This window comes from Prinia subflava, chromosome 8 (genome assembly GCF_021018805.1).
Source record: "Prinia subflava isolate CZ2003 ecotype Zambia chromosome 8, Cam_Psub_1.2, whole genome shotgun sequence".
NCBI lineage: Eukaryota > Metazoa > Chordata > Aves > Passeriformes > Cisticolidae > Prinia > Prinia subflava.
The window spans coordinates 27,979,008-27,993,019 of NC_086254.1; the positions used below are offsets into that span (position 1 = coordinate 27,979,008).

At 46.7% G+C, this 14,012-nt stretch overlaps 1 protein-coding gene across 1 annotated transcript in view; it reads left to right on the top strand.

Moving 5' to 3' along the window:
- Positions 1 to 14,012, top strand: part of COL20A1 (collagen type XX alpha 1 chain) — a 53,047-nt gene that overhangs the window by 20,566 nt on the left and 18,469 nt on the right. The window contains exons 16-23 of the mRNA XM_063404327.1: positions 741 to 870; positions 1,390 to 1,532; positions 2,585 to 2,717; positions 7,672 to 7,814; positions 8,387 to 8,516; positions 9,026 to 9,082; positions 11,968 to 12,006; positions 13,739 to 13,877. Coding sequence (XP_063260397.1) covers positions 741 to 870; positions 1,390 to 1,532; positions 2,585 to 2,717; positions 7,672 to 7,814; positions 8,387 to 8,516; positions 9,026 to 9,082; positions 11,968 to 12,006; positions 13,739 to 13,877 — 914 coding nt within the window. The remainder of the gene's footprint in view (positions 1 to 740; positions 871 to 1,389; positions 1,533 to 2,584; positions 2,718 to 7,671; positions 7,815 to 8,386; positions 8,517 to 9,025; positions 9,083 to 11,967; positions 12,007 to 13,738; positions 13,878 to 14,012) is intronic.

Genomic DNA, 14,012 nt, shown 5'->3' on the forward strand with positions numbered 1-14,012 from the left:
AAAGTATAAATTACATAGGTGCCATCTCATTTTTGGATAAATAGCACTTAAAAGACCTTGGAAAGAGTTAGACACAGAGCCATTTTCTACCTTGTTAGCTAGAGCTCACAACTTGTGAGACTGTGCTATAGATAAGAGTTAGGAAACATCTGAGTCCGAACACAAAAACTGCATCTCCTGAGTGTTAATCCTGGCTCTAACAGCCCTGTTCTCCTTCAGCTGCACATTTCAGGGAGAGCTTGTGTGCTGGCAGGGTTTTAACTCTGAAATGGGCACTTTTGCTGCAGTTATCACCACATGCTGACCTCTCTGCAGCTGTACCCTCTAGAATCACAGGATGGTCTGGGTTGGAAGGGACACCCATAACCACCTAGTCCAACTCCCCTGCAGTGAGCAGGGACATTCAGCCAGATCAGGCTGCTCAGATCCCCATCCAATTTGGCCTTGAATGTTTCCAGGGATGGGGCATCCACCACCTCTCTGGGGAACCTGTGTCAGTGTTTTACCACATTTGTTGTAAAAGTTTTCCTTATATCTCATCTGAATCTACCTCTTTTAGTTTAGAACCAGGACCCCTTGTCCTATAGCAATAAGCCTTGCTAAAAAAGCTGTTCCCATCTGTCTTATAAGCTCCCTCTAAACACTGAAATGCTGCAATAAAGTGTCTCTTTCATCAGGCTGAGCAAGCCCGAGTGTCTCAGCCTGTCTCTCACAATACTCACACAACTCCCCCTCTGCAGGTGGAAGTTCCTGGCACTGCAACATCCACTGTCCTGAGACCTCTGTCCTCCCTCACGCAATACTTCATCAGCGTCAGATCTACATACGATGAAGGGGATTCCTTTCCAATCACTGGCAATGTCACCACCTGTAAGTAAGGAACAGAAACACTCCTGGTCTCAGTAAGAGGTGACAAAGTTGGTTTGTGTGTCTCTGAACTCAGATGTTTTGAAGACTGGCCCCAGCAGCTTGTGGCCAAAACCCTTGCACAGAGCACAGATGGCTGCTGCTCTTTGTGTGTGGAATATGTCCGGCTGTGTTATGCTCAAAATGAGGTGGAAGGGATAAAGAAAAAAGCAAATGAAGAAAAGCACGATGTATCACTAACCTCTGCATCCTTGAGAGCCCTCCTAGCCAACTTCCCTTCACAAAACCGATGTGATAACGTGTGCTTTCTGTAAACGAGATAACCTGTCTTAATTAGGGCTTTAAGAATAATTTACCCCTGTCTGTCCTGATGCCTGCTGTCATACGGGTCTGCAGAAGCGACAGACAGGCTGGTCTCAGACATCTGCTTGGGTGATGCTTTGCTCCCCAGCCATCTGCTCCCCACCTTGGCTCTGAGCACTGCTGTCAAAGCCTTCAGCCCCTGCTCCTTGTCCCCCTCAGTGAAGGTGCCCCCTCCGCGGGCTCTGAAGGTCTCCGAGCTCTCCGGGAGCAGCCTCCGCCTGCAGTGGGAAGCTGTCGCTGCCTCCGACGTGGTTGTCTACCAGATCAAGTGGAGCACGGCCAGTGGGGAGAAGCCCCAGGAGGTACGAGCCCACACACAGCTCTGGGGAGGCTGGGCTGGCTCGGAGCTCACCTGCTGGAGTGGCAGAGATGTGTAAAACTATTCAGGGAAATGCACTCCAGCAATGGAACAGCTCAGCAGGATCCCTCCGGGTCTGGCTTTCAGTGGAGCAGTCACCTTGAGGGCTGGAAAGAGGAGGGACAGCAGGGCAGAGCCCTACAGGCTCTGGGAAGATTGCAGAAGTGCTCTGGGAAGCCTCAAGGATGAAATGTAATAGGGACAAGCAGAAAGTATTAAGCTTAGGCAGGAATAATTAACCACAGGTATACAGGATGTAGAACAAATAGCTAAGGAGCAATTCAGTAGAAAAAGATCTGGGGTTGCAGAGGATCACCAGCCCCCAATGTCAAGATGTTGTGGATAAGAAAAAGACAATGCTCAAGTATTTATAGCTGGAGATACTGCTTTCAAGAAGGTGAAGCATTTTCTCTTCTCCTCAGTTCTAGCAAGCACTGATACTTTGGGAATGCTGCTCTTTGGGAAGGATGAGGTCCAAGTGAGGAGCACAGAGGAGAATGACCAGAGACAGAGCTGGTGCAGGAGGGGCAGGGATGGACCAGGTGCCCTCTTCCATCTGAAGCCCCTATTTTCAGTATGAGGTCAAGCAGTAGTTTAAACTGAGGCTTAATACCCAACTCTCTCCTGCAGTGGGTGAGACCAAATGTTCCATCTGGGCAGGAGCAGAGGGGTCCTGGGGCTCCTGTCCCAGCTCCCCTAGAAGCTGCAAACCCAGCAAAGGGATTTTGAGCTCCCAGCAGACACTGCCTTGTGTCAGAGCTCTGTGCTTGGTGCTGAAGGAGCTGCTGATTACACCTGGGCTGCCTTGCACAGCCATCTGCTCTGCATTATGCACAAATTTCACCTTTGCTCACATCAGTGCAACCCCAAACAGGGAATTTTGGCCCCAAAGCCCAGTGCTAACTCACCTGTGCCTGCAGGCAATCTGTGAGTGGGCACTTGGGTGGCACAAACCAGCCTGGGAGTGGCACTGACTCGTTTCCTCCCCTGCTGCAGCTCTCCCTGGCTGGAGATGTGGTGTCAGCCGTCCTGCCCGGCCTGCAGAAGAACACTGACTACAAAATATCCATCTGGGCCTACTACAAGGATGGTGCTCGAAGTGACACCGTCTCTGTCCACCACAGGACCAGTAAGTGACACTGCTGGGATCCTCACAACTCAGCACACACCTGCAGCTCGGGCTGGTCACCTCCAGCTCTGAAAACCCAACGCCAAATGTCTGAAAAAAGGTAGAGATAGTGAAGTTTCTGTCTGAAAGTGTTCTCAGCCTGTCCTGAGAACAAGAGGCTGTGCAATCACATCAGTGGTTGCATTTTAGTTGCATCACTGGTGCATTTTAGAGGCAACTGATAACCCTTGCACGCGTTCCATGCAGAGCACATTTCATCCCTCCCCTGCCTCAGTGCACTGCATGGATGGAAATGAATTCTGAGGGAGTTCAGCTGAACGTGTCACTGTGCTGCCTAAGGAATGGCTCTTGCTAATAAAATATTGCCTGTGGGGAGGGTGAGGATTTCCTGAGCTGTGCCATGGCTGAGCTGTGCCTCACTGAGGGCATTTACAAATGTGGGAGGGAATCCTGCAGCCACACTCAGCCTTGGAAGCATTATCTAAATCTGGCTTTGCACAGGCAGGATATGAGGTTAAAAAGTGGCACTCCCAGAGGTCCTGGTAATTAATATTGCCTGTAAAATGGCTTTGTTGGAAGTGAATGGAACACAATCCCTTCAACACCAGCAGTCCACTCTCCCCTCTCAGATCTCGTCCTCCTCTGCAGAATAAACTCATTTAGGCTGATGTTGAGCTGATGAAGCTCGAAGTAAATGGTAATCTTGGAATAAGAAGCTCAGAATTTATTAATAATAAATAATAAAAATATTTTTATAGGAAGCTGCCTCAGACAAGTACCTTGGAGCTGCATATTGACAAAAGAAAAAGCAAGCATCCTACTGATATATGCTGACAAGAGGACAATTAGAGCTGTTTGGAGGGCGTAGGAAAATTAATTACTATGTTTTAAGCTCTGAATTATGAAATGTCAGAGGAGCTCTCTCAGCCCAACAAAATGACACGTGACAGTGCCCTTCTAGGCACATTTGCACAATCCAGTCCTTGCTGCTGCTGGCACCTCAGCGGGACAGGGAAAGCAATTTGATTTCTGCTTGTCAGCTGCTGTCCTTGTGCAGGAGCCTCGGGAATTGTCAGGCTCTGCCTTCTGCAAGAAGAAAATAAAATTCTCCATGAAGCCAGGTGTGCAGCTGGGCAGCCAGCACAGGGGGCAGTGCCTGGGTGCTGCTGGTCCCTTTGCAGGAGCAGTCAGGACACTGTCACACTTCTCCCAGCCAATATTTGCATGTGAAAACAATGGTTTGGATGCTAATTCTTTTCTAGATTTAAAGTAAGGAGAGCCCACAGAGGAGAAGTGGCACTGAAGGTGTTGCTGGTGATTTCTAGCGCTGCTCTGGAGCAGGTCAGGGGAAACGGGGTTTCAGAAAATTGCTGAAGGCTTGAGCACTGAATGTATGGGATGATGTGGCACTAGGCAGGACTCTGGGAACTCCTGGGATATGGTTATATTTCAGATCTTCAGTGTTCCAAGCAAAACCTGCCACCCTGTATTGTGCCTGGCCAGGATGTCCAGTGGTGTTCATCTACCATCAGAGCTGGTGGATGACAACTCATCCAGACACAGCATGGAAATCTCTGATGTTACCTGAGAACCCACACCCCTTGGTCTGATTTTTGAGCCCTCTGCCCCTTAATTTTTGTTATAAAATGAAATTCTGAGGGCTGAAACAGTGATGAAAGCTCTGTGGCTCTCCTCAGGATGGCAGACTGGGTTGCAGCATGGTGAGCAGCATTGATCAGGCTGTGCTGAGCAACACCACAGCCAGAGGAGGCTGTGGGAGGGAGGAAGTGCTTTCTTTTGTTTTCGTTGTTGCTTTTCTCTTTTTCTCTCTTGGCAACATCACTTTATGTAAGGATAGGTCAAGTCATGAAGTTTTTCTTAAAAATGTCTTGGTAGAATTTCCAAGAAATGCTGAAGTTTAAGGGCAATGACTGAAGTGAAACTCAGCAGGAACTGGTAACACAAGATCCTCTCCCTGTCCTTTAGCCTCCCTGGAATACTTTCTTCTTTGAAGGTCAAGAGAAAAAATTCGCCAGGTCAGAGCAATGTTCTTTGCCTCTGGTTCTGTGAAATGGAACCGAGTTCCTCCTGGAATGAGGTGAAAACACCAAGTTCATTTTATTCAGGGCCAGCAATGCCCCTGTCTCACCTGAAACACCCATTTTGAGACCAAATGTGTTACCTTCATGGGGCCCTGCAGACACCAACCCCTCACAAAATACAGGTCAGAAACATCATCCACTTATAAAAACCAACAACACTCATCACTGGGATGTGTCATCTGGAAGGACTGAGATGAGGTAACTCCTCTTTCTGGTAGGAAGAAAAGTTGTTTCAAAGTTATGGTTTGACATTTGTCATTGTATGAACTCAAAATCAGTGAGTAGATTTAGCTGGAAAAGAAAATTTGGAGACAGTGATATGGTGCAGGTCCCTTCTTGTCTTGGAGAAATTGGATTTTTTAAAATTCTCTGTCTTGGCTAGAGGAAAGAAAAACTTTGGGATTATTTTTCAGTAACCCAGTTAGCAAAGTTTTCCCTGCAGACTTTCAAGAGGCAGAACAGGAACAAAAGGACTCTGATGTATTTCCCACAGACAACAAAATTGTCAAAGTGTGCTGCTTACCCACAGTTCTGATGCTTCTTTATTCCTCTCTTTTATATTTAGACTGAATTCTCATTTGAGTTGAGCTCTCCTTTCAGTCTGTTTTATAAATTGTCAGGTGTAGCAGAGTCCTTATCCTTGACCAAAGGCTTTCACAGTGCTCACTTGTCTCACTAATAAACAAATTTAGTGGTACTTCAAAGCCACACAAACCTTCCAAGCAAGCCCAGGGGAGTGCAGATGGTGCTTTCCTTCCTCCTCCTGCTGGGACATGGAGGTGTTGCTGAATGGTGATCCTTGGGAAAGGCTGGAAGGGGTGGCCTTGGTCCTGCTGAGAATCAGACCAGGATTTTCTTTTGCACTGAGGGAGAGTCCTTTCTTCAGTTTCTTTCCATTCTTTCAGGCTGGGGAAAAAGAACTTGAGCAAAAGAAAAGAGTCCCTTGATAGCCCTGCAGGACAAGGAGAGGGCAGTTTGGATGGGATGTGCTGCTCAATCTGGGCTGAGCCACCCTGGCTGGCCTTGCACAGAAGTGTTTTACAAAGTGTTTGTGTGCCCTGCTCCTCCAGCTGAGCTGTGGGGAAATCTCCTTATCCAGCTCCTCAGTGAGCTCACCCTAGCAGAGTATGCAAGGCAAATAAAAGAGACTGAAATGGGGGAATGAAGCTTCAACCCATGGCAGAAGAAACATGGCTTGTAGTTAATATATAATAATCATTGCTGGTGAGCATTTTGATGGGGTGGAGCCCAGGGTTTTATTCTTATTTGAGTATTTGTGTGCCTGTGATGCTGGTTAGACCTGAGAGCATGCAGGGATTGCTCCTGTGGAGGAGCAGAGGTTGAAGAGGCAAACAAAGACACAGATGGTGGCAGAGATGCTTCCATCCTCCAGGGCATCTTCAGGAGGTGGCCTGTCCCCTGTCAGATCCATGCCATCAAGTTCTGCCAAGCCTGAGGGCTTTCCAGAATTAACCTGACTCTAAAGACTTCCCCTAACTCTCCCTTTAAAGTTTACTGAAGCAGTCTCCCCTGACCTCAGGTGAAGGAAATAGCCAGTGCAGGCAGCAAAGACACATCACTGACTAATAAAGTGCTGCTGAAGTGACTTTATTCCCATTCTTGATTTCTCTTTGCTTTACCTCATGGTGGAGCACAGCAACAGCCTCCAGCCTGATTCAGCTGCTGCAGTCTCAGTAAAAGTAAGCTCATTTTATAAACAAAAGAGAAGGAGGATCAATGAAGATGCAAACGATCTTCACTCAACCTGTGCTTTAAGGTCACCCCAGGCTTTGCTGGGTGGGCAGAACATCCTTACAGGAAAACTGCAGAATAAATACCTCCTCACCTGGATGTGTTCCTCTGACTGTTTTTAGGGTTCACCCATCAGTTTTAGTGTCTTCTGAATAAACTCTTCTTTTTCTCTGCCCAGAACTTCTGTTTTCACACCAGCATGAGTTTAAGGACAGACACATGCTTTTATGCTTGGAAAGAAGCCCCAGGAGCAAATGACCCCGTGTTCTTAAGCCTCTTTTTGAACAGATTTAGCCCCTCTGCCTTTCCCTTCCTCCCTCTCAGCCTCTGCTCAGAGAAATCCCTCCAGCATAACAGGCTCTGTCGTCACATCCAGTTTGCTGCACAGCAGGACCCCAGGGAAAGAAATGCATTTATGTAATTAAAAATTACTCAGCTTTTGTCTCTGGCAAACTCTTTTCTGGTTGTCTGGCTCAGCCCATCACCTGTTTGGAATCCATCCATCCATCCTAGGACATGGCCAGAGAGGAGGGCGTAGCTCAGGCACTGTGTGTGACCCATTCCAGGGCTGTGGGTGTTGGTGTCAGAAGCTCTAGACAGAACTCTGGTGTGCTGGATACTCTGGGATTTTTTTAGAGTAATTTTAAAACAGAAAAAGCTGAAAAATATTAGAAATTATGATGGATTAACTCAGATGTGTGATCCAGGTTTAATTGCCAGTAGAGCTTTTTGTCCAGCTTGATGAAACTCAATCCCAGTTCGAGCACCCTTGGTGTTTGTTCATGACGTGTACAATGGGTCTCCTTGCCTTGTCCTTCCAGGACTCTCTCACCTTTCCAAGAATTTTTCCCATGTCCTAGGCTTGGAATTGCTGAGTGCTTGAGTTGTGGTGTGTTGTACTTGGGCAATCCTCACCTCTTCAGAATCTGTTTTCCCTCTTGCCTGGTGCCCAGGGTGCCTGTGTCTGCTCTGAGCGTTGGTTACCTGCACAGCAGAGTGCTGAGGTGTTCAGACACAGGCCTGGAAGCAAACACTGCTGGCTCCCTTCACAGAGATCTCCCCCTGCTTTTTGTGCTGCTCACCTTCCGCCCCTGTCACAGATTCCCGGAGCCCACCCTCCAACCTCTTCATCGACTCCGAGACCCCCAGCAGCCTCCAGGTGCACTGGACCCCTCCTGATGGCCGTGTCCAGCACTACAAAATCACCTTCAGCCCTGTTTCTGATGCTGCTGCCCAGCAAACTGTGAGTGTCCAGCTCCTCTGCAGGGGACAGGCACTGGGCCAGAGGCTCATGGGGACATGAGGAGCTCTGCTCACTCCAGTCAGGTTTGTCATTAGGACATCAGGACTCAACCCCAAATCTCTTCTTGCTGATGTGTTGCTTTGTAAATAGAACTGTAAGACCATTTTGTAATTATTTTTCTCCATCACAGCCACTAATAACAGAGCATTCTCTTCTTCCTGAACTGGGGTGGGGAATTCTTGGAGGCAGAGGGGTGAGGGATAAACCTACTGCCCCTCTGGCTTAGGGAGGTTAAATATGATCCTTTTAAAACAGAGATTCCCTACTTAAACAGATGGGTTATCCTGTTATAGGACACTTCTGCCGCATTTCCATGGGGAATATTGGGAACTTTGTATGGGAAAACACTTTTCCTCTGGCCCTTGCTAGTCCAACAGCAGCACACAGCCAAGCTTCCTGGGCAGGAACGCTGCTCTGAGCCTCACACCCAGGAGTCAGCCCCACCTAACTCAGGGCTGTGACTGAGAGCTGGAATAAGAACCCCAAACTGGGATTTTTTTTCCCTGTTGTAGATCATGGCTCCTGGCAAAAGCAGCAGTGTGACCCTGCAGTCCCTGCTGCCTGACAGAGCCTACAAGGTGACCATTTCTGCCATCCACTACACGGGAGAGAGCGAGAGCACCTCTGCCACGGGACGGACAGGTACAGGGATGTGCATGGAGTGTGTGTCAGCCTCCAGGCAGCCTCTGCTGGAACAGCAGTGGCCTCACTTGCCCTGAGCTCTGCCTGAGGCCAGAGTTTCCTCAGCAATAGAGTATTAACCTCAAAAAGTGAAAATCCTGCCCCAATTTCTCTGCTCCTGCGAGTTACTGACAATTCTGGGGTGAGAGCAAAGGGCTGGCAGCCCTTTGGTTTTGGAGCCAGGCATCACAATCTTGAATAACAGAGCTCAGGCATGGCCTTGGGTTGGACTAGGGGAAGTTCAGGTCAGACATAAGAAATATTTCTTCTCAGAAGGAGTGGTTAAACATTGGAAAATGCTCCCTGGGGAAGTGGTAGAGTCACCATCCCTGGAAGTGTTAAAAGCTGAGCAGATGTGGCAGTTCCTGGGGTGGACGAGTGCATGGGGTGGGTGTTTGGTCAAAGGCTGGACTTGGTGACCTCTGAGGTCTTTTCCAACCCAATGATTCTGTGATTGCTCTCTCTTTCAGCTCCGGTGCTGTCTAAATTCCCTTCCATCCGAGGATTCATCCCACCTAAAGCAGAGGGTAAATCATCTCCAAAGTCCTGCTTTGCTGTTGTTTGGGATTCAGGAGCAGACAGCACAGTGTGGGATCCGCAGAGCAGCACGAGGGGTCCGTCAGCTCTTGACAGATGCCCCTGGGGACAACCCAAGGACAACCAGAAACCACAGAACTTCTGAACAGCAGGCTCACTAAAGAGACCAGCAGCATTTGAGAGCATTTCTGCACAACTTGACTAAAATGTAGTGCAGGGAAGTGTGACATGTTTTAAATTAAAATTCCCTGTAAAGTCCCTTATTAAATTTAATGAGCATATGCTCTCATAGCTGATAGAAAGCAAACTATGAAATGGATTAGTGAGAAATGTTGAATTAATGGGGTTATAAAAAAGTTTTTAATAAGTAAATATTAGAATGTAGATATTGTGGCAGTGCTGGCTTTCCCTGACTATTTGAAATTATTCCAAGCAAAATTTCAGTTTTAAAATTTATTGAGTGAAGTCGAGATTGAAGAATCAGGCAGCTGAGATGAAAAAATTTAGTTTATAGCCAGCAAAGGACATACCAGATTAAGTTTTCAAGTGGTTTATTGAGGTGTTCAGATCACAGTGGAAAAGTCCTGTGAACTTTCAAGCAGAAAACAATCCTCTCTAAAGGATGATGAGTCACCTTGTAGAATTTAATATAGATGTTTGGCTATGATAACTGAAAAGACAATGGAAGAAATACTTAGTTCTTTATGTTCTATAAAGTGCCTTTTTTTGAAGAAGGAGAGACAATATGTAACAATGCTGGGAAAACAGTTGGATGTGCAATAAAAGACTCCAATATTGACATACAACCAAATTATTGAGAGAAATGGTCTGACATTGCAAGAGTGAATGTTTATTGAATAGTGAATAACTGCACTGGGCTGGGATTTGGAGAGAAAAACAAAAAGCAAAGACAATAACAAGACAGCAGGAATCTTAGGCTGGAAAGTCTGGGGAAAAATCTTCAAAGCAGAAGTGAAAGTGCCAGTGTCAGAGATGCTTGCCCTGACTCTGAGAGGCTTCACCCAAGCTGAGCATTGCCTGATCAAAGAGCTGGGAGCAATCCCAGGGCTGCCAGCTGGCAAGGAGGGGAGAATTGCCAGGGAGGAAAGCAAGAGGGACTCTGGGGCCTGGGCAAGGGTCAGAATGAGCTCACTGAGTCCCAGACAAGAAAGTCAGATACCTGGGAAATGGACAAGCTTACTGCCTGCTTTGGGATCACTTCTTTTTTGTTTTTCATTCATCATGCTTCAGTTCCGAGAGAGCTGGAGAGGGACTTTGCACAAGGGTGTGGAATGATAGAACAAGGGGGGATGGCTCCAAACTGGCACAGAGCAGGCTTGGATTAGATGTTAGGAAGGAATTCTTCCCTGTGAGGTGGTGAGGCTCTGGCACAGAATGCCCAGAGAAGCTGTGGCTGCCCCATCCCTGGAAGTGTCCAAAGCCAGGTTGGATGGAGCTTGGAGCAGCTTGGGATAGTGGAAGGTGTCCCTGCCCATGGCAGGGGGTGGAACAGGATGAGCTTTAAGGTCCCTTCCAACCCAAAGCACTCTCTAAGATTTACAAAAGTTGGTTTCTGGAAGGAGAAGGGAAAGAGCAGTGTATAGGCTGAAGATCCAGCATGCAAAGCTCAGCATTGCAAGGCTCAAGTTTCAGAAACTGATTTTTTAATGGGTGTCCATAGATACCTTCAGTAGTTTCATACCCAGTTCTACAGGAATCATGGCATATAAAAAAATTAAGCACCAGTTAGAACAAAGGAGGTCACAGAACCTTGTAAGTCTTTGTGGTTTAAATCCTGGCTTTAGTGGTCCCATGGCCACGAGAAATGGCATTGAAACTCCTACAGGCTTAGGAATCTCAGGACTTTTGGGGTGAGTAAGTCACCTCCTTTAAATGTTTTACACATTTTATAAAAGTCAGGCTGCTGATGAGGTAGGAAATGGCATTGATGCAAGAATATCAAGGCTATGCTGAAGGCTCAGTACAATCATCTCTTAGATTCTATTATCCTGATGACCTAGAAAGCCCTTGTGAAACAGCCCAGGCTGCCAAGTACTCTTGATTTTCAGGGACATTTCTCATTTTGCGTCAAGCATTCCCTTTGTCCCAGCTCCATCTTTATCCATGTTTATACCCAATCCATGGCCTGGGGTTTACATGGCAGCAGGTGATTGAAAGTAGCATTTATGAGCTGTTTTCTAAAAAATTCCTTTACCTGAGCCTTTAAACAGAGTGCTGATAGTCCTGGTGCCTCAGGTTCCAGCTTCACATCCCTGTCTCTTCTCTGGTCTTGCTTTTTGTCCTGTGGCATTTCAGAGGATTCATCAAGAGGATTTCTGAAAGACAAACTGCAAAACTTCTCAAAACTCTCTATGTTTTTTGAAAGAAATCAAAAGCCAGACATTCAAGCTGAGATGCATCTTTTTTGCTGTGTGTGTTTTTAATTAGAGGTACAAAATTTGAAACTGCATATATCTTTATTTTACCACACTACTAAGGCACTATTAAAAGAACAAAAAAATGTTTTGATGTCTGTTTTTTAAAAAAAACTTGCCAAAAACGATGCTCTCTTGTATTTCATATCATCAGGTGCCAGGTGAGTTAGTCAAAAGAAAGTGATCATGGACATCTTTGATGATGAAAGACATTCTTTTTATTTTGGTGATAGGCAAGCCAGGAAACAACTTTTATGTTTGCATAAACATCAGTTCTCTCTCCATATTAAAGTCCAAGCTCTGAATGAAGCTGCAGGATATTCTAAGTTTTGCTGGTTTTCCTTTTCTCTGTCAAAAGGAACTGTGTTCATTTTGCTTCCATAATCCCCTGCTGTCTTTTTCCCCTCTAACAGTTTTCCCCTTTTATTCTGTCCTCACAGCCTGCCCCACCATCACCTCCACGGAAGGTTCCATAAGAGGTACAGTAGCAGACCCAAGCCCTGGTGCTGCTGGGGTTTGACTGAAAACACTGCCTGGTCTTGATCTGGAGACCTATGCAAGAGCTGAGTGTGGGGAAAAATGTCCCGAGGAAAAGGGGAGAAGTGTGAGAACCAAAACTGGAACACATCTTTTGTCAGGTAGAAGAATATTTTGCAGCCCCTGAACTGTTCTGCTCTGCTGCTCCACCGGCTCGTGCTCTCGGCTGTTAGTGCTTGACACCAGGATTTTCACCAGCCTTGAGGAGGTGAAGATTCAAGCAGCCCCTGAATTTCAAGGAGATTTGAATTCCCAGCTCCCAAAGGCTCCTCAGACTGTCAAACTCCAAACTCTCACTCTGTCCCCGGGATCTCCTGTGCTCCCTCCAGGGCTCTCTGTGCCCGAGGAGCTCTCTGCAGTCGGGCTGCAGGATTTTGCTGGGGCAGGAATTTCCCCTTCCTCCTGTCTGTGCCACGAGAGCTGTGTGTGCTGTTGGGTTTGCTGCAGGTGTTTCTTACAGAGCAAGCAGTGAGTTCTGCTTAGGAAGGGGCATCACCTCCTTCCCAGAGAGGTCTGAGATACAGGTGAGGCTGCAGCTCTCAGCTCTGGTTCCTCCGTGCCTGAGTCACTCCATCCTTGCCCACAGCCAAGTTGGATGTGGCCCTCAGCAAACTGATCTTGCAGGTGACATCCCTGTCCTTGGAACTGGATGATCTTTAAGGTCCTTTCCAGCTCAAACTGTTCTATGATTCCATGATTCTGATAATAATGGGATTATATTTTACATTTTTAATTGTGACTCAAGACTTCTCCTCCTGTGCATTTTAAAGGAAGTCTCAGTGTCAGAAGCTCCATATCAGAGATAAATGGCCCTCAAGTGGGTCATTTATTTTGTCAAACTCCCTTGTACTGCTGGGATATGAAAAAAAAAATAAACAAAAGCATCCAACACGAATAAAAACTCAAGTCAAAAGCCTGCAGAAGATTGTGAATGGTGAAGGGGTGAGGGAATCCAGACTGAAAGCACCACACTGAAATGAAGCTCTTTCATTAGCTCAAGGAGGAACCATCTCCTTCATCCTAGTCTGCTGCAAACTCAGATAAACAGAATCCAAATGGTGAGATCTTGTCTTACTGAACAGAAAACTGCAATGAAAATGACTTGGAGCTTTAATGATGAGCTGAGGGAGAGAGATGAAGCTGCATGAGATGTCAGAGGTGTCAGAGGAGAATGTCTGTAGCCCACACAAGGCAGGTCAGCCCTGGGTGTCTCCTGAAAATGGAGAGAAATGGAAAAGTTTGTATTTTAAAGTTTTTTTCCCATTTTTTTCTGGCTCTTACACATAAGGCATTTCAGAGTAGAAATCATTTTCTCTCCCTGCTGGCAATTACTGGACTGATTCCATGCCTTTTGAAGATAATACTTTGAGTGTAGTTGAAAGGAAGAAATCGTTGCAGTAACATCTTTTTCATTCGGGTTTTTTTTCATTCTGAAGATTTGAAAACACAATTGTGAAAGTCCCTATCTTTTGTCCACTCTCCTCCAAGAGGAAGAAATTACCAAAAAATGTGCCCACAGTCTTATTTTCCTTGGCTGCCATTTGAGGGGTGCACTCAAGCTGATGTTGTGTCATTATAAGGGCATTTTCTCCTGTTGCTAATTCAACCTCCTCTTCACACGCTTCTTTTGCACTCCTGCCTAACCACTGATTTCTCTGTTTTCCTTTCTTCCAGGGTTCGATATGATGGAAGTTTTTGGCTTGGTAGAGAAGGAATATTCCTCCATTAAGGGCGTAGCTATGGAGCCCTTTGTATTCAGTGGCTCCCGCACCTTCACCCTGTTCAGGGACATCCAGCTCACCCTGAGGACCAGGTGGGAGCAGAGCTCTGGCTGTTGCCATCCTCATCCTCAGTCCCATGCCATGTGCACGGCAAAGGAAGGTCGTGTTGGGGAGGAATGGTGCAGCTCCTCTGGCAACCTCCAAATGAAATGATAAATACAATGAGC